The sequence below is a fragment of the Mirounga angustirostris genome, unplaced genomic scaffold (genome assembly GCF_029215605.1).
Source record: "Mirounga angustirostris isolate CCGP_5_RB_7025 unplaced genomic scaffold, mMirAng1.0.hap1 SCAF_16, whole genome shotgun sequence".
Classification (NCBI taxonomy): Eukaryota; Metazoa; Chordata; class Mammalia; order Carnivora; family Phocidae; genus Mirounga; species Mirounga angustirostris.
The window spans coordinates 49,207,882-49,228,511 of NW_026991724.1; the positions used below are offsets into that span (position 1 = coordinate 49,207,882).

At 41.8% G+C, this 20,630-nt stretch overlaps 1 protein-coding gene across 4 annotated transcripts; it reads left to right on the plus strand.

The window, feature by feature from the left end:
- The first annotated feature begins 244 nt into the window (after nucleotides 1–244).
- Nucleotides 245–19,922, plus strand: LOC135362865 (zinc finger protein-like). Of its 4 annotated transcripts, none has more exons than XM_064581518.1 (6): nucleotides 315–362; nucleotides 4,197–4,288; nucleotides 7,172–7,214; nucleotides 7,384–7,539; nucleotides 8,280–8,372; nucleotides 16,067–19,922. In XM_064581518.1, the coding sequence occupies exons 5-6, from the start codon at nucleotides 8,336–8,338 to the stop codon at nucleotides 17,458–17,460; spliced, it is 1,431 nt and encodes a 476-aa protein (XP_064437588.1). In that variant the 5' UTR covers nucleotides 315–362; nucleotides 4,197–4,288; nucleotides 7,172–7,214; nucleotides 7,384–7,539; nucleotides 8,280–8,335; the 3' UTR covers nucleotides 17,461–19,922. The 4 variants fall into 4 exon arrangements, with proteins under 4 accessions (XP_064437585.1, XP_064437586.1, XP_064437588.1 ...); XM_064581517.1 differs by having other exon boundaries at nucleotides 7,384–7,510; XM_064581515.1 differs by lacking the exon at nucleotides 7,172–7,214 and having other exon boundaries at nucleotides 245–362; nucleotides 7,384–7,510.
- Nucleotides 19,923–20,630: the final 708 nt, after the last annotated feature.

Sequence of the window (20,630 nt, forward strand, 5' to 3'; positions counted from 1 at the left end):
TCCGGGAGAGGTGAACTCTAGCCCCAGTATGGGAACGCACGTTACCGCCCAAGAACCGGACAACACGAACTCAGCCCCCACGGCCATTGTGGGAACTAGAGAGCCGCATCTCCCAGGAGTCGCAAGCACTTCCGGCCGGGGAGGATGGGAATGGGGGCCGGTGTTCTCCGGATTTCTGGGAAATGTAGTCCGCCAGTTCGGTAGAGACTCGGGTACTTCCGCAAGGCAGCCGGGAGAGAGGAATTCTGGGTAGTCGATCCCCTCGGAGTTTGGGGCGGGGCGGTCTCAGGCACTTCCGCTCAGGTGGCCAGGTTGTTCCCGGCTCCGTTGCGGGCTCTGCTGCAGGCTCTCCGGTCGCTGTGGTAAGTGGGTTCTGGTTTCGGGACCCTCCTGAACTTCCCTGGGTGCTAGTACCGCTGGCCATTGATTTGGGGGGGAGAGCTGCGCGCGAGAGAGGTGGCTTGAGGGCTGGAGTGGCGTTCCCCTCCAGGGACCCTCTTGGCTTTTGAGGCGGTTGAGCAGCGTATGGCCTGGTGGAGGGTCTCCCGGACTCTCCGCCTGCAGTCCTGCCTCCCCAGGCCGCCCACCTTTCCCTCGCTCTGCCCTTGTCGCGTGGTTGAACATTCATTGGGCCACTTACTTAAATTTCTCTGTCTCGGAGGTTGGGGGGGGTTGGGTTTTTTGTTTGTTTTTGTTTTTTTGTAAAATTGGGATGACGTTCCTACCTTCCTATAATCCAGTGGTTTGAGAATCAAACGAGATGGTATAAATAAAAGTCTTAAGGACACTTCCTGCCGCGTGGTGAATGGTGGTCTCTTGGTATTAGACTCTAATTTTGTTAAGTGCTTAGTAACCGGACAGCCACGAATATCGTGGCTGCAGTGAGTCCTGGCACTTCTTTTTGATCCCTGTAGGAAGCTTGATAGTCCCGAACCCTTTCTGAGGAGTTACTCCTGTGTAAAATTAATAAAGGGAAACCTCCTTTAGAATGGAGTCCGAGGCCGGCAGGGGGAAAGCGCTCATACCCTGCCATGACTCTTGTCGATTGCAGACCCACTTGGAAGAGACCACCTGATACTATTTTAGCTCTTAGTTACTATCCCAGAGGGAGGAAGAATGGCTTCCCGCCCCGCGTCAGCCCAGCCCATGAGAGATTGTCAAAACTCAGCCAACGAAAAGCCACTATACTTCAAGCCCCCGTTTGCTCCAATGGACTTTTTCTTTATGACAGCATTCCCAAGTTCTCCCTTTACCCTGTAAAAGAGTGTTCCTCTCCTTTGTTCTGGGGACTTGCCTGTGTTTTTGCCATATCTTGCTTGTCCTGGATTGCGATTTTCTGCTATTCCAGTAACATAACTGGCAGTTTTATTTTTAAGGTTAACACTCCCAAACCATTTCGGGCTGGAAAGGAGGAGGGGCGGGGCGGGGGCAGAGTATCTCCTGATTTCTCAGGGACAAAGACGTAATTGTGGTGTTTCAGAGCCTCCTTTCTGTCCTTGGCCTTTGTCTCAAAAAAGAGTGCCTTTTTTGTTGCACCATTGACACTAAGTAGTTATGTCTGAAAATTGCTGATATTCTTGAAATTATTTATGATGAGTTGAAAACACCAAGGCCTAGCTGCTTCCAGCTGTCAACTGCCCTTGCCTTTTTTCCTTCACGCATCTCTTCCCCCCCCCCCGAAGAATTTGAGATTATGCTGTAGACGATACCTCTATGTCCCTAAGTGTTTGTATTGTTAACAAAAATTCAGCTGACTAAATTTGAAGACTTAATTGACTTTATTAAATGATTCATACCCTGGGCAGCATCCCATAAAGCAAGTAGAAGGCAGCTCCCGGGAGTTGTACAAAATGCAAGGTTTTTGTAGGAAGGAGGGTGGGGCAAGGAAGTTATTAGCAAGAGGAAAGAAAGGATTGTTTCAAGCAAGGCCACTTTCCCTTGGAGGGAAGAGCAGAGGATCTTATGCATCTTGAAGGGATGGAGAGGGCCTGTGTGTCAGATTAACTTCATAGGTGCTTATCAGAAAATTCCTGAGTGACTGGTTAACACTGTGTTTCTGGGGGAGGTTGAAACTGCAATTAGGTTAGTCATTAAGCCCCAGTTTGGTGACTTGGCCTAAGTGATGCCATTTTAGGCCTGTGTTTTTCTTTTAAACACTGTTTATTTTCTAGGAATCGGGATAGTCTCTTCTATAATCACAGTATCTAGATCAAAATCAGAAAATTACATTGTTAATGTGCTATTCTCTGACCCTCAGTCCATACTTAAATGTGTTCTGTTTTTCATTTAAAATCCTTAAAACTGTTTTCTCCTGATTAAAGCCAATGTTGTGGGCTGCCTTTTGCTGTCATGTTTTCTGTTGTCTCCTTTAACCCAGAATGATTCCTCATCCTTCATTATTTTGTTCGTGATGTTTTTGTTCATGATGTGTAGGCAAGTCGTATCAGAGAAAGCCCATCTTTTGAATTTTATGTGATAGATTTCACTGTTTGATTCAGATTATGCATTGTCAGGGATTCCACAGAAGTGGTGACGTGGCCTTTTCAATCAACATAACAGGAGCCGAAGGACATATTTTGGCTTTTATATTGGTGATGTCAGTTTTGTTCACTTGGTGAAGGGGATGTCTGTGCCATTTTACCACTGAAGTTACTGTATTTGTTTTTGTAATTAAAGTTTCCAGTGGGGAGACATGTTTTATTAGTGGGCTTTCTGCTGTAAAGATCAGCATCCCTTTTTGTCCCTCTTTTTTTTTTTCATTCAGTCAAATACAAATTTCATATGGACTCAGTTCAGGTTTGTTAACTTAAATGAGATGTTGCTTCTCAGACAATTCTTAAAAACAACTTAGTTGATCTCGATTTTACATATCAGAATTTTCCCTTTGCATGTGTACAATTCAGTGATTTTTGTAACATTGAGGGGTGCAGCTCTAGCCATAATTCAATTTTAGAACATTTTCATTCCTCCAGTAAGACCCCTTATTACCATTTATAGTTAATGTCTGTTCTCAACAACCCCAGACAACCACTAACTTCTTCTCTGTCTCTATATTGTGAACCCTTTATTTAAATGGGATCATACAAGGTGTGGTCTTTTGTGACTGGCTTCTTTCACTTGTGATATTTTCAGGGTTCATCCATGTTGTATACATCATAATTTTATTCCTTTTTATTGCCCATTAATATTTCAGTGTGGACACACCACACTTTGTCCATTTATCCATGGGTGGACATCTTAGTTTCCAGTTTGGGGTTCTTATGAATAACAGTTTTATAAATACATATGTATATGTTTTTGTTTGGAGATAGATTTTCATTTCTCTTGGGTAGATACCGAGGAGTAGAGTTGCTTGGCTGACTGGTAGCTTTTGGTTTAACTTTTTGACAAACTGCCAAAACTGTTTTCCAGATTGGCTTCATCATACTGTCCCCACCCACCCCACCCCCCAGAATCTTGTGTTTTCTTAATAGATACTAGAAACCGTTGTTGTTGTTGTTGTTGTTTGGGAAAACAGTGGTCCACAACAATTTAAAAATTATCACTAAGGTAACACAATATTAGGGAAGACAATGAGGCAGAGTTAACTGGTTTTTCAGAGGTTACAAGTGACCTTCACACAACAGGACAATCAACGTCAGAGCTTCAGTCAGGTATCCTACAATGTCTTTTGGAAATCACATGCATAAGAGCAATTTCATATTGCAGAATGTCATCTTTTTTTTTACTAGAGCTACAAAAGTAAGAAACCCTGAGTGTATTCCAAGTGTTGTCCAGCTCTCAACAGTTCCATGAGTTGGAAATATTATTGTCCCAGTTGTATAGATGACAAAATTGAGGAAAAGAGATGTTATTAATTCATCCAAGATGATTCAATTACTGAGCAGCTGAGGTAGGATTTGAGCCCAGATATTGTTGCCCCAGAGATGATTCTTGCTTGATGCATTATGTTGTGTCAGTTTCCATCATATCAGAATCTGAACTGCTACCTTGGGAGCAAGGCAAGATAGCACAAGGCAACACACAACAACCAGTGTGTGTGTTTTGTAGGAATGGAGTAGCCCTGATCTGCTCTTCGCGCTGTGGACAGCAACAGCCATCCCAAGGAAGGGGCTCCTTGGCTAATTCACAGTAAGCATTCATGTAGGCGAGCATCATCCCTGGGCACCCTTTCATGTCCTTTTCTGCCTTTCCAGACACGACCAGGCCCAGGTCTGCCTTGCCAGGACTCCGTATTCCAGGAATCTACCTCTCCAGAAGTAGGAAGAAAAAAATGACCACATTCAAGGTGCATATGGCTTGCCTTTCTTGCTGTTAAAATTCCATTTCACTACTCAGAATGTTACATATTGGGGCGCCTGGCTGGCTCAGTTGGTTGAGCGTCTGACTCTTGATTTCGGCTCAAGTCATGGTCTCAGGGTCCTGAGATCGAGCCCTGCCTTGGCTCTGTGCTCAGCCAGGGGCCTCCTTGGGATTCTCTCTTTCCCTCTCTGCCCCTCCCTACAGCTCGCTCTCTCTCTCAAAAAAAAGTTACATATTTTTTTCATTTCTTGGGGTGACTCAAGGAGAACACCAAGCTAAATCACCTGTTTACTCTGTATTTGCTTTTAGCAATAATTCTGTCATTATTCATTTTATTTCAAAAATAAACGTGTGTGGTGATGAGCACTGGGTGTTATACGCACCTAATGAATCATTGAACACTGCATCAAAAACTAATGATGTATTATATGTTGGCTAATTGAACATAATAAAAAATACATATATATTAAAAAAAATTAATGTGGACCAATTACTAGGAATGACCAGTTCTGCTTGCTTCACCAGTGACACATTAACTATTTTTATTTTCTCATACTTTCTTATGTATATTCATAGATTTATTAATATTCATGATATACATCTAATATTGACTTGTGCTTCTTGGTTTAACATAGAACATTCGTTATTTGTGGTTACATTGTATTTCTATTAAATTGATACGATTTTTTAAAAGATTTTATTTATTTATTTATTTGACAGAGAGAGAGACACAGCGAGAGAGGGAGCACAAGCAGGGGGAGAGGGAGAGGGAGAAGCAGGCTCCCCGCGGATCAAGGAGCCCGACGCGGGGCTGGATCCCAGGACCCTGGGATCATGACCTGAGCTGAGGGCAGACGCTTTAACAACTGAGCCACCCAGGCGCCCCTCAATTGATACGATTTTTAATTTTTAACTGCTTGCTGCTCCTACACATTAAGGTGGCTTAGGAGTTTGATTGTTTGAAGCAACACTGCAGTGATCGTTTTCCTACCTGCCGTTTTTTTCTGCAAAAAATCACTTCTCCGAATAAGCTACCTATTTTTTCTCCTCAATGTATTAGGAGCTCAATAATGAAAAAGTACATTTGATACATGCCACGTTAGAGTTTTGTAGATAAGATACCCAAATACGCCACAGCGCAATAGGCTCTAACTGCTGCCTTATGCGAATCTCGTTGGAGATTTTCACACAGGAAGAGCTAGATTCTGTCTTACGTCTGAGTCATCCCCTGCATGTCACTTACTGATCTGCTTTTATTCTGTCATGTATTAGTTTTTTCAAAGTAATGTATAACCTTGGGTTTGTGTATATATGTATATACATAGACTTTATTTTTTAGGGCAGTTTAACATTCACAGTAAAATCCAGAAAGTACAGGGGCGCCTGGGTGGCTCAGTTGGTTGGGCGACTGCCTTCGGCTCAGGTCATGATCCTGGAGTCCCGGGATCGACTCCCGCATCGGGCTCCCTGCTCGGCAGGGAGTCTGCTTCTCCCTCTGACCCTCCCCCCTCTCATGCTCTATCTCATTCTCTCTCTCAAATAAATAAATTAAAAAAAAAAAATCTTTAAAAAAAAATCCAGGAAGTACAGAGATTTCCCACCCTGCCCCCAAACACCCACAGACTCTCCCATTGTCAGCATCCGCCACCAGAGTAGTACACTTGTTACAATCGATGAACCTCCATCAGCACATCATTATCACCCAGAGTCCATAGATTACTTTAGGATTCACTCTTGATGTTGTTCTTTCTGTCGGTTTGGACAAATTTGTAATGATGTGGCCCCACCATTATAGTATCCTACATAGTAGTTTCACTGCCCTAAAAGTCCTCTGTGTTTCACCTATTTATCCTTCCCTTCCCCTAACCCTTGCCAACTACTGATCTTTTCTCAGACTCCATAGTTTGTAGTCTCCATAGTTTTACCTTTTCCAGAATGTCATATGGTTGGATTCATACAGTATGTAGCCTTTCAGATTGACTTCTTTAACTTAGTCATATGCATTTAAGGTAACTCCATGTCTTTTCATGGCTTGATAGCTCTTTTTGTTTTTTAATCCTTAAATTATACTCTGATCGGGATGTACAGTTTATCCATTTACCACCTAAGCGACATCTTGGTTGCCTCCAGTTATAAACTGAGGTATAACCTTAGTTTAAAACATCCAGGCCTGGGGCACCTGGGTGGTTCAGTTGGTTAAGCGTCTGCCTTTGGCTCAGGTCATGATCCCAGGGTCCTGGGATTGAGCCCCACATCGGGCTCCTTGCTCAGTTGGGAGCCTGCTTCTCCCTCTGCCTGCCGCTCCCCCTGCTTGTGCTCTCTCTCTCTCTGTCAAATAAATAAAAATAAAATCTTAAAAAAAAATAAAATAGGGTGCCTGGGTGGCTCAGTTGGTTGAGCGACTGCCTTCGGTTCAGGTCATGATCCTGGAGTCCCAGGATCGAGTCCCATATTGGGCTCCCTGCTCGGTAGGGAGTCTCCTTCTCCCTCTGACCCTCCTCCCTCTCATGCTCTCTGTCTCTCATTCTCACTCTCTCAAATAAATAAATAAAATCTATAAATAAATTAATTAATTAATTAATTAAAATAAAATAAAATAAAGGGGTGCCTGGGTGGCTCAGTCGTTAAGCGTCTGCCTTCAGCCCAGGTCATGATCCTGGGATCGAGCCCCACATCGGGTTCCCTGCTCTGCTGCTCCTCCCTCACCCACTCCCCCTGCTTGCGTTCCCTCTCTCACTGTATCTCCGTCTGTCAAATAAATAAATAAAATCTTTAAAAAAAATAAATAAAAGTAAAAAAATAAAAATAAAACATCCAGGCTTCCTGGATTTGCCATGCACTTAGTTCTGTCTCTGCATTTACTCCTTAGAGCTGCTGTATAAGGGGGGTTCCTGATTTCATCTTCCACCCAGGTATGTAAAATATAAGAAACCTACTCAGGTTCACACAGGAAACCAAGGGTCAGAAATGTTAGCCATTCTGTTGAGTAAAAGTGACAGATAAGAAGATATATCTCTTAGCGCTGTCCCTCTCAGTGAAGGTCGGTTGTAAGGTTGAGACAACATGTGCTTGGTGTTGTAGGAGACGGTGACGTTCAAGGACGTGGCTGTGGTCTTCACGGAGGAGGAGCTGGGGCTTCTGGACCCCGCCCAGAGGAAGCTGTACCGAGACGTGATGTTGGAGAACTTCGGGAACCTGGTCTCTGTGGGTGAGGACATCAGCCCTCTATTACTGAATGTTAGTTCCAGGAGTGGCTTCGTATCCTTGGGTTTTCAAGGCTTTGGGGCCCTCGAACTGGTTCTCTGAGTTTGGGGATCTGATTTTCCTAATATATGTGGGACTCACAGAGAGCATTATTTGTTTTTTTAACAACAGGCAAATCTTTGTTTTGTTGAAGAAAAGTAAATGGATGGTATACAGCTCTGCCTCATGTATTTCTGACCCTATCATGAGTTATAAAACCAGTACAGTGAGTCCTGTTATCAACTTTTTTTTTTTAATTGAGCTTCATTTTTTTTTTAAAGATTTTATTTATTTATTTGAGAGAGAGAATGAGAGAGAGAGAGCACATGAGAGGGGGGAGGGTCAGAGGGAGAAGCAGACTCCCTGCCGAGCAGGGAGCCTGATGTGGGACTCGATCCCGGGACTCCAGGATCATGACCTGAGCCGAAGGCAGTCGCTCAACCAACTGAGCCACCCAGCCGCCCCCTGTTATCAACTTTTAATGAAATAAATAAATTAGATAATAGCAGTCCTTCTCTCACTCTTCCAAAAAATCAAAGAAGAGTAAGTACTTCCTAACTCATTCTGTATATGTGTAGGAGACTTGGCAAATGATATTTTTCAAATGGTCATGAAAACAAATGTTTGAAAAACATTGCTTCTGATTGCTTGAAGAATATGTAGTGGGAACCCCATTTTCCAGTGAATTTTCCCTAGTGTGTTGACTTTAAACATATGACTTTGTGTGCTCCCAGGGCATCAACCATTTAAACGAGATGTGGTCCACTTGGTAAGAGAAGGAAAGTTTTGGATGGTGAAGTTAGCAACCCAAAGAAAAGGCAGTTCAGGTAAGAACCAAGTAACCATGAGTCTTGGAGGCACCTCTCCCGTCTGTTTGACATACATTTCTTCATGCTTATTTCCATCACCTTGTTGTAAATTGCCAAACCTTTTTCCTGGATTATTACAACAGCCTCTGTACGGGTTGTCCTGCTTCCACCCTTCCCGTCCTACACCTGTTTTCCACAGAGCAGCCGAAGTGATCCTTAGGCAATGTAATTGAGATTGCCATTCCTCTGGTCAAAATCCATTATGTCTGGGCACCTGGGTGGCTCAGTCCATTAAGCGTCTGCCTTTGGCTCAGATTATGATCTCAGGGTCCTGGGATCAAGTCCTGCTTCGGGCTCCCTGCTCAGTGAGGAGTGTGCTTCTCCCTCTCCATCTGCCCCCCCCCCCCCCCGGCCACTCATGCTCCCTCTCTCTCTCTCTCTCTCTCTCAAATAAGTAAATAAAATCTTAAAAAAAAAACAAACAAACATCCATGATGGCTTCTTTTTTTCCCCCACCTTAAAGTTAAAACCACTTAAAGTGGCTCTTGGAATCCCCTGGAGTCTGCTCTGCATCCCCAGTCCCTCTCCTTTGAATACATCTTCTGTCCTCTCTTTCTTGCTCCCCTTTTATTTTTTCCAAGGTTTATTTATTTATTTATTTTTATTTTTTATTTTTTTCAAGATTTTATTTATTTATTCATGAGAGACAGAGAGAGGGAGAGAGAGAGGCAGAGGGAGAAGCAGGCTTCCCGGCCGAGCAGGGAGCCCGATGCGGGGCTCGATCCCAGGACCCCGGGATCATGACCTGAGCCGAAGGCAGATGCTCAACGACTGAGCCACCCAGGCGCCCCTGCAGGAGGAGAATTTTAATTGTTTTGATAATTGGTGTGTCCTTGGTGCCTAGACTAGTGGAGGGATGAGGCAGATACCTGTAAATATATATTGACTTTGCGAATGAATTAATGGATAGGAGAATTTAACTGTATTTCTTGTCGCTGGTGATGCAGGATAGTTTGTTTTTCTGAATGCTTATTACAGGCTTTTAAATTTATTCCACAGCTCACTAAAGGTCTTTAGTTTGCAACTTAAAAATCTGGTGCAAAAGACAAGTTTATCTATATCCAGTTTTTCCACCCTATTTTCATTTTTTTTTTTTTTTTTTAAAGATTTTATTTATTTGACAGAGAGAGACACAGCGAGAGAGGGAACACAAGCAGGGGGAGAGGGAGAAGCAGGCGTCCCGCAGAGCAGGGAGCCCGATCCGGGACTTGATCCCAGGACGCTGGGATCATGACCTGAGCTAAGGCAGACGCTTAACGACCGAGCCACCCAGGCGCCCCTCCACCCTATTTTCAAAGAAACAGGCCAGAAGCCTTGTAAGAAACCAGGGCATAGGCTTCCTTTTCACCAGTCAGTCCATGACTCGTGGCAACAGCTAATAAGTGACCATAAACCAGAATGAACTGAAGATATTGAGGAATATTACTTGTCTTCAAATGGCTACCTATCCAATTTTTACTTACTTAGATGACTCGAAGTGTGATTGTGTGTTTCTGTGTGAGCACTTGACCCAGATCCCAAGGAAACCTCCAAGCGCTGTGGTTGTGACCACACCAGGGAGCATGCTTTCCCTGTAGACTTTCCTTTTGTAGGGGGCATAGTCATTTCTGGGAAGAAAAACTTTTTTTTTTTTTTTAAGTTTTAATTTTAATTCCAGTTATTTAACATACAGTGTTATATTAGTTTGAGGTGCACGGTATAGTTATTCAACACCTCCATATAACACCTGATGCTCATCACAAGTGCCCTCAATCCCCATCACCCATTTCACGCCCCCCCCCCACTTCCCCCACCTCCCCTCTGGTCACCATAAGTTCTCTATAGTTTCTTGGTTTATCTCTTTTTCTTTTCTCCCCCCCTTTGCTCATTTGTCGTCTTTTTTTTTTTTAAGATTTTATTTATTTATTTGATGGAGAAAGAGAGAGATCAAGAGCAGGAACACAAGCGGGGGGAGAGGGAGAAGCAGGCTTCCCGCCGAGCATGGAGCCCTACAAGGGACTCAATCCCAGGACCCTGGGATCATGACCTGAGTGGAGGCAGACGCTTAACAACTGATCCATGCAGGCGCCCCACTCATTTGTCTTCTTTCTTAAATTCCCTGTGTGAGTGAAATCATATGGTATTTGTCTTTCTCTGACTTATTTTACTTTACTTAGCATTATACTCTCCAGATCCATTCATGTCATTGCAAATGGCAAGATTTCATTCTTTTAGATGGCAGAATAATATTCCATTACACACACACACACATACATACACACCCCACACCTTTTTTATCTGTTCATCAGTCGATGGACACTTGCGCTGCTTCCATAATTTGGCTATTGTAAATAATGCTTCTATAAACATAGGGATGCATGTATCCCTTTGAATTCGTGCTTTCATATTCTTTGGGTAAATACCCAATAGTGCAATTGCTGGATTGTAGGGTAGTTCTATTTTTAACTTTTTCAGGAACCTCCATACTGTTTTCCACAGTGGCTGCATTAGTCTGCATTCCCACCAACAGTGCACTAGGGTTCCTTTTTCTCCACATCCTCACCAACACTTGTTTCTTGTGTTTTTGATTTTAGCCATTCTGACAGGTATTTTGATAGGGTTTGCATTAAATGTGTAGATTGCTTTGGGCAGTATAGACATTTTAACAGTATTCTTCCAATCTGTGAGCATGGAATGTCTTTCCATTTCTTTATGTCATCTTCAGTTTCTTTTATCAGTGCTTTATAATTTTCAGAGTACAGATCTTTCACCTTTTTGGTTAGCTTTATTCCTAGGTGTATCATAATTTTTGGTGCAATTGTAAATGGGATTGATTCCTTAATTTCTAATTCTGCTGCCTCATTATTGGTGTGTAGAAATGCAACAGATTTCTGTACATTGATTTTGTATCCTGTGACTTTACTGAATTAATTTATTCTAGCAGTTTTTCAGTGGAGTCGTTCAGGTTTTCTATATATAGTATCGTATCATCTGCAGATAGCAAAAGTTTTACTTCTTCCTTACCAATTTGGATGCCTTTTATTTCTTTTCGTTACTTGCTGAGGCTGGGACTTCCAGTACTATGTTAAATAACAGTGGTGGGAGTGGACATTCCTCTCATTTCTTTTTTTAAAGATTTTATTTATTTGACAGAGAGAGACACAGCGAGAGAGGGAACACGTGCAGGAGGAGTGGGAGAGAGAGAAGCAGGCTTCCCGCCGAGCAGGGAGCCTGATGTGGGGCTCGATCCCAGGATCCTGGGACCATGACCTGAGCCGTAGGCAGACGCTTAACCGACTGAGCCACCCAGGCTTCCCTCCTCTCTTATTTCTGACTGCAGAGAAAAAGTTCTCAGTTTTTTCCCTTTGAGGATGACGTTACCTGTGGGTTTTTCGTATATGGCCTTTGTGTTCCCTCTAAACCTACTTTGTTGTGGGTTTTTACCATGAGTGGATGTGGTACTTCATCAAATGTTTTTTCCACATCTATTCAAATGATGATAGGGTTTTTATCCTTTCTCTTATTGATGTGATGTACCACGTTGATTGATTTGCAAATATTGAATGACCTTGGCAACTCAGGAATAAATTCCACTTGATTGTGGTGAATGATTTATTTAATATATTGTTGGATTCAGTTTGCTAATATTTTGTAGAGGATTTTTGCATCTGTGTTCATCAAAGATATTGGCCTGTAGTTCTCTCTCTTTTTTTTTTTTTTTGGTGTGTGGTGTCTTTATCTGGTTTTGGTGTCAGGTTAATACTGTCCTCAAAAAATGAATTTGGAAGTTTTCCTTCCTTTTCTATTTTTTGGGATAGTTTGGTTTGGCAGAATTTGCCTGTGAAGCCGTCTGGTGCTGGACTTTTGTTGGGAACCCAACTTTTGTTGGGACTTCTTAGATTACTGACTCAATTTCTTTGCTGATAATTGGTCTGTTCGATTGTTCTGTTTCTTCCTATTTCAGTTTTGGTAAGTTATATGTTTCTAGGGATTTATCCCTTTCTTTTAAATTGTCCAATTTGTTGGCATATAGTTTTTCATAATATTCTCTTGTAATTATTTGTATTTCTGTGATTGGTTATTTCTCTTCTCTCATTTGTGATTGTATTTATTTGAGTCCTTTCTCTTTCTCTCTTGATAAGTCTAGCTAGAGGCTTATCAATTTTATTAATTTTTTTTTTCAAAGAATCAGTTCCTGATTTCATTAATCTGTTCTATTGTTTCTATATCATTTATTTCTGCTCTAGTCTTTATTATTTCCTTCCATCTGCTGTTTTTAGGTTTTGTTTGTTGTTCCTTTTCTAGCTCCTTAAGGTGTAAAGTTAGGTTGTTTGAGATTTTTCTTGCTTCTTGAGGTCAGCCTATAAGGCTTTAAACTTCCCTCTTAGAACTGCTTTTTCTGGGCGAATGAGTGGCTCAGTGGTTAAGCGTCTGCCTTTGGCTCAGGTGGTGATCCCAGGGTCCTGGGATCAAGTCCCACATGGGGCTCCACATGGAGCCTGATTCTCCCTCTCCCTCTGCCCCTCCCTACTTCTTGTGCTCTCACGCTCTCTCAAATAAATAAATCTTAAAAAAAAAAAAAAAAAAAAAAAAGAACCGCTTTTTCTGCATCCCAAAGGTTTTGGACAGTTGTGTTTTCATTTATTTCCATGTACTTTTTATTTCTTCTTTTATTTCTTGGTTGACCCATTTATTGTGTACTAGCATGTTATTTAACTTGCATGTATTTGTAGTCTTTCCAGATTTTTTCTTGAGGTTGACTTCTGGTTTCCTATCGTTGTGGTCAGAAAAGATGCATGGTATGACTATGATCTTTTTGAACTTGTTGATGCTTGTTTTGTGGCCTAATATGTGATCTGTTCTGGAGAATGTTCCATGTACACTTGAAAAGAATGTGTATTGGGCTGTTTTAGGATCGAATGTTCTTTTTTTTTTTTTAATTATACATTTTGTATTCTGAATGTCTGTTTTATTTTTTTAGGATGGAATGTTCTTAATATGTCTGTTAAATCCATCTGTTCCAGTGAGTCATTCAAAGCCATTGTTTCCTTGTTGATTTTCTGTTTAGATGATCTGTCCATTGATGTAAGTGAGGTGTTAAAGTCCCCTATTATTATTATTTTTTAAGATTTTTATTTATTTATTTGAGAGAGAGAACATGTGTGCAAAAGCAGGCAGAGGGGCAGAGGAAGAGGGAGAAACAGACTCCCCTGCTGAGCAGGGAACCCAGTGCGGGACTTGATCCCAGGACCCTGGGATCATGACGTGAGCCAAAGGCAGATGCTTAACTGACTGAGCCACCCAGGTGCCCCAAAGAAAACTATTATAAAGGGATAGTTTATTAAATAGAACCATAAAGTAGTATCTACCAGGAGGTACACACTCACCTATTAATAATTTTCCAAGTTTTCACCCTTAGGGCTTACCTTTCCATATGAACAATTTGTTTAATGAAAGACCTGCTGAGTTCCTGAACTAAGTTTTCAGACTTTAGAACACAAGCCCTACTAAGAAATGCATCTTTCAGTGTATCCAAAAGAAATATTTCATGCATATATAGATTTATATATATGACTTTGTAAGACAATTCATGCAGTCACCCCACTCCTGTGAGTAACGACGCTCTGATAGTTTCTGTCCCTTTTTCCTAAATGCTTATTGCATGATGTTAAATTTATTTTACAGCTGACTAAAAGGCTGCAGTTTTCACTCAGAAAAACTGATGTGAAAGCCTAATTTATCTACATTCAAAGATTTTCTTCACTCTGTTTTGAATGAGACGGTCCAGAAGCCTCAGAAGAAACCAGTGCATAAACCTTTGTGTAGTCTTTTCACCCCTAGTGGTTCTTGCCATTTTCATTTCTCTTATCAGGAACACCACCCTCCTTGTGGGTATGCTGACTTCACAGCAAAACTACAGTTTGCTCTCCCTTTTTAAGGTGTATTAACTGTGTGTATTAACACAGGAAAATAAGATGAACTATACACATTATGTAGAATTTGCAGGAATACTTAGAATATATAGCTATAATCAGTTCTAGGTGCTTGATATATAAGATTGCAAATTGTTTAAGCAACTATAAAGTTTAGAGGGACAGTTTACACAGACCTCCTGGCACTTAACACCAAATACAGGTTTGAGAGTTTCCAAAATTGCCTTCAGATTGAATCATTTTCTAAAAGGACTGGCAAAATTCACTGAATGCTGTTATACTCACAGTTAGTGTTTATTACAGGGAAGGATACACCTTACAATCAAGCAAGAGAAAAAGCACATGAGAGGGAGTTTAGGGAAGTACCAGAGGCAGAGTTGCCATGTTTTCTGTCCATGGAGTCAGGGATGTGTTATTGTGTTACTTTCCAAAATGAAGGTGTACAGTTATACACAGGATATTACCGATTAGGGAAACTCACCTGATCCTGTGTCCAGAGTAATTATTGGAGTTCTGTCATATGACCAGTGTAGACTGAATGGTTTCATATGGTTATTCTCAGGCTCTTGGTCCACACCACCAGGTGATTGAAAGCCCCACCTAAAATCATATTCTTGGTCTTTCTGGTGTGGTCAGCCTTGTCCCTAAATCATATTGTTAAACTGTCTAATGTGACTGAAGACCCTACGGCATTCCTTTGAGGCCTGACACGCCAGGGGCTTAGAACTATCTTTCAGATATTGAGGACAAAGGCCTTCATTGTGTATATAATTTATTTGCTGCATAATTTACTATTTAAGAGTTTATTGGGGGCACTTGTGGGGCTCAGTCAGTTGTGTCTGACTCGATCTCAGCCCAGGTCTTGATCTCAGGGTTGTGAGTTCAAGCCCTGTATTGGGCTCCATGCTGGGTGTGGAGCTTATTTTTTAAAAAAATAAGAGTTTAGGGCGCCTGGGTGGCTCAGTTGGTTAAGCGACTGCTTTCAGCTCAGGTCAAGATCCTGGAGTCCCTGGATCGAGTCCCGCATCGGGCTCCCTGCTCTGCGGGGAGCCTGCTTCTCCCTCTGACCCTCCCCCATCTCATGTGCTCTCTCTCTCTCTCATTCTCTCTGTCTCAAATAAATAAATAAAATCTTTAAAAAATAAATAAATAAATAAATAAATAATAAAAAATAAAAAAATAAGAGTTTATACACTGATTTATGAAATTCAGTAGAAACAGCAAAATTAACCTATATCATTATTACTTTTGTTATTAAGTCTTTGATTTCTAACTTGTATATCACATACAAGGCTTGGAGTGATTCTCAATTTGTTTCATTGATGCTTGCTTAGTGGATAGGAGCCTACTAGACTACCTCTTGGTTTGTGTAGGCATTTAAACCAGAGACCATGATATACACTAGAAGGATGTAGGGAATATTCCCTGGATTCATTAAAGTCCTGTGCTCTTGGGGTGCCTGGGTGGCTCAGTCGTTAAGTGTCTGCCTTCGGCTCAGGTCATGATCCCTGGGGTCCTGGGATCGAGCCCCGCATCAGGCTCCCTGCTCCGTAGGAAGCCTGCTTCTCCCTCTCCCACTCCCCCTGTTTGTGTTCCCTCTCTTGCTGTCTCTCTCTCTCTGTCAAATAAATAAATAAAATCTTAAAAAAAAAAAGGTCCCATGCTCTTTCCTAACATATAGCTATGAAGACATTGAACAAAGCCTTCATTTGTCTCTATCTGCATTCTCTGTCATTTTAGGAGAAAAAGTCCAACATGAGATGGAGACTATTCTTAAAGCAGAACCACATGAAGAACTTTCCTGCTGGCAAATCTGGCAACACATTGCTAATGACTTAACCCGGTGTCAAGACTCCATGATAAAAAGTTCTCAATTCTACAAACAACGCGATTTACCTGGCCAGGTTGGGGCAGGACTGTCTATAACTCAGACAGGCCAGAGAACTTACCAGGGAAATGGGTGTAAAAAATTCTTCAGTGATACCTCCAACTATGATCTTCAACAGTTAAACTCAGAAGAGAAGTCTCATACATGTCATGAGTGTGGGAAATGCTTCTTTTATAGCTCAGCACTTCGTATTCATCAGAGAGTTCACCTGGGAGAGAAACGGTATAGATGTGATGAGTGTGGTAAGGAATTCAGTCAGAGCTCACATCTGCAAACCCATCAGAAAGTCCACACTGTAGGGAAGCCATTCAAATGTGAGGAGTGTGGGAAAGGCTTCAGTCGTAGATCAGAACTTAGTAATCATTGCAGGTTACACTCGGGAGAGAAACTTTATAAGTGTAAGGGATGTGGGAAGGCCTTCATTAATGCTTGCCATCTTCAGGACCATCAGAGAGTCCACACTGGGGAGAAGCCGTTCAAGTGTGATATCTGTGGTAAGAGCTTTCGTCGTAGATCAGCACTTAATAGTCATTGTGTAGTCCACACAGGAGAAAAACCATACAAATGTGAGGAGTGTGGGAAGTCCTATACTTGGCGTTCACGTCTTCGTATCCATAAGAAAGTTCACATGGGACAGAAACCACACAAATGTGAGGAATGTGGAAAGAGCTTCTTTTCTAGGACACATCTTTATTACCACCGGAGGTTCCACACAGAGGAGAAACCCTATAATTGCAAGGAATGTGGGAAGAGCTTCAGATGGGTCTCACCTCTTTTGACACATCAGCGAGTCCACAGTGGAGAAAAACCATTCAAATGTGAAGAGTGTGGGAAGGGATTTGGTCAGAAATCATGCCTGCAAGCTCATCAGAAAGTCCACACCAGAGAAAAACCATACAAATGTGAGGAGTGTGGGAAGGGCTACAAGACAAGCTTGGATCTTGATGTGCACCAGAGTGTCCATATGGGAGAGAACCCATACACCTGTAGGGCATGTGGTAAGCACTTCACTAGGACCTCAAATCTTAAAGTTCATCAGAGAGTCCACACTGGAGAGAAACCGTACAAATGTAGTATGTGTGGTAAGGTCTTCAGTCAGTCTGGACATCTAAAGTCCCATCAGAGAGTTCACACAGGGGAGAAACCTTATAAGTGTAAGATATGTGGTAAGCAGTTCAGTTCAAGTTCCTATGTTAAAATTCATCACAGAATCCATGCTGGTGATAAATTTCATCCAGTCTCGTAGGGAAACCATTTGTTTCAGTAACAATGTTTCTGCCATAGCTGAATACATCCTGGTGATCCCAAGATCACACAAATGGTGCAATGAGGACTTTAGTTAGAACCTTAGCAGTTGTAGTTTTCACTCAAACAGGCTGAAATAATCTTTCTTTAGGCACTTATCAAACTCTAATGGTGGATATTAAAATTGATGTCCCCTGAAATACAAGCTTCGTGAGGGCAGGGAGTTTATTTGCTGTTGAATTTATACAATCAACACTGAGTAGCACTCTGTATGTGCACTTAGTACTTGCTAAGTGAGTCAAAAAGAAGAGAGAATTAGGGAAGATAGCAGAGTAGGAGGATCCTAAGCTTTCCTCCTCCCATAGATACAGCTAGACAACAGTCACATCAGCGTAAGTAACCCAGAAATGGCCTGAAGACTGGCATAACAAACTCATCAACTAAAGGTAGAGAAGAGGCAATATCAAAGAAGGTAGGAAGGGCAAAGATGCAGTTTGAGAGTGAAACAGACTGTGGCCATCTGTGCTGGGGACAGAGCTGGTGATGTGGAGAAGGCAAAAAACAGATTATCACAGTGGGGAGACCACATGGGGAAGACAAATCCCCGTAACATTTGGCTTTGAAAGTGAGAGGGGCCAAATTTCATGAGTTCTTACAACCAGTGGGACTTAAAGCCTGGATTTTCAATGTTTGTGGGCTGGGCTCTGGGAGAGCATGACAACCAACCAGTGGAGGTACAGCCAGGAATCAGCAGTTTGAAAAATGCCAGGGGCAGACGGGAGAGAGATTGACTTAATCAGAGCATGGCCTGGAGAGGCAGGGACCCCTCCAGGAACAAAGGAGCTGGTAGGCACCACTTCCCTCCACAGCCCCCTGGCATGAACACATGGCCTCTTGCTGGAACCAACGTGGTGCCAACACTCCTTACCTAACTTGCTTACACGGAGCCCCGCACCCCTGTGGTCCAGTGGAGCCGCCTTTCCCCATCACACTCGCTTCAGTCCTGGCACTGCAAGCCCCCTCCCCCGGGAGATCAGAGCAAACCCCACAAACCCCTCATCTGACCTGCATGTTTCATGGGATATCACGTCCAGAGGTGGCAGTGGCAGCATGCAGACCAACACACATTAGGATGTGCCCCACCCCGCTGAAGACCAGACGCTGCCCACAACGGGCAGAGAGAGCCTCCGCAGATGACTGGACTGAAGGAAAAAGAGGCCAGGACACAACGGCAGGCACAGGCAACACGCTTAGGAGACACTCCCTGAAGCGACGGTTCCCAGGGAACAGGAGACCATGCACTGCAGGGCAGTACAGACACCTTCGTGAGGCCGTTACCTTTGAGAGCCAAGAGACATAGCTGACTAATAATACACAGAGATAGAGACAAAATGAGGAGGGGTGGTATCTCCAAATGAAAGAACAGGACGAAACCACAGCAAGAGACCTAAGCAAAACAGATGTAAGTAATATATGCCAGATAGAGAATTTAAAGTAATGGTCATAGAGATACTCACTGGACTTGAGAAGAGTGAAGGACATAGTGAGAACCTTAGCACAGAGATTAAAAAGAACCTATCAGAGATGAAGAACACAATAAAACACTTGATGGAATAAGTAAGTTAGATGACTGAGGAATGAATTAATGACCTGGAAGGCAGAGTAATGGAAAGTAATCAACCTGAGCAAATAAAAAAAAAAATATGCAAATTGAGGATAGTCTTAGGGAAAATTTATTTGAAGAAAAAATTGCTGAAAAATTCATTTTTGTGGGGAAGGAAACATAGATCCAGGAGGCACAGAGAGCACCCCGAAAATCAACCCAAGAAGGTCCATACTGAGACACAGTTCTTAAAATGGCAGAAAGTTGTGATAAAATATTATAATCAGAGAAAATGTGCAATATTTAAAAATTGTATCTGGAAAAGGAAACCAGCAAAAAAAATAATTCTGAGAAACAAATAGGAATTGAAATGCAGAAATACACAGTACTGCATTCCACAGCATTATTTTGGTAGTATCCTATTGCAGTTGGCTCTTGGTATACCCTCAGCCTCTATTCTGTGGTTGGGTTATTTTTTGGGTTTTGATTTCATGTTCCATTGGTTTATACAGTAGAAAATCAACTCTTGTGATTTTTCTCACATTGCAGACAATTTTAACACTGATAACTGGCCACTGCACATAGCTTAATTGAATTTTCTCAACAATGTTAAGGCAAGGGTTCAAAGTAACATTAAAAGTGTCAGAGTAATGATAAAAATTTTAATTTTGAGTTCATTGATTTTTAAATTTCTGCATTTCTGTGTAATCTTTTATATGATTGCCTTCTAATTGTAGCACTTTTTTTCTTTTTTTAAATCAAACTTCTATGGTAGAAGCTATGTCAAATTTGAAGGACATTTAGCTTGTCAGCTTCCCATATTCTTCCCTCATCCCCATGAAATAAATAATAGAAAAATTTGGGATTTGGTGGTTTCATCAGATATATTAATTACTGATGCAGAAATGACAGTTACATGTTTTTCTTTCTTGGTGGCAATACATATCTTTTGAAAAGCAGTATATAACGGAATGTGTAACATGCAACTGTGATCTGGAAATCATACTATAGAAATACATGATTATGAGATTCAAACAATGAAAAGATGAAAATCACATCATTAATGTCACACAGTTTTTAAATGGAAATAACAAATGTTCACCAATAAGAATTTGTTTAAATTTCATATGATCCCATAATAATATGGGGTGTTTGAGGTAATGTCAAGGACATGTAATATCAGGAGAACATAATACAGGCTTTGTGAAATCAGACCATAGCCATCATAGTATAATAAAATTCATAACTCTCTTGTGTATATGTGTGTATTCTCTGTATGTCCATACATAATGTAGGAGTGGATGCTGTTAATATTCTTTGGCAAGGAGTATCTCCAGCAGACCCTGCTGAGCACAGAGCCAAATGCGGAACTTGATCCTACGACCCTGAGATCATGACCTGAGCTGAAACCCAGAGTTGGACGCTTAACCAGCTAAGCCACCCAGGCGCCCCTCTATTATGTTTTTATTTCTTAATGAACATCCATTTGATCAAACTGGTAAATTATGTACAATAGAATTTGAAAAATTATGAGTCCCTTACAGTTAAGTCACCTAATTAAGATTGCT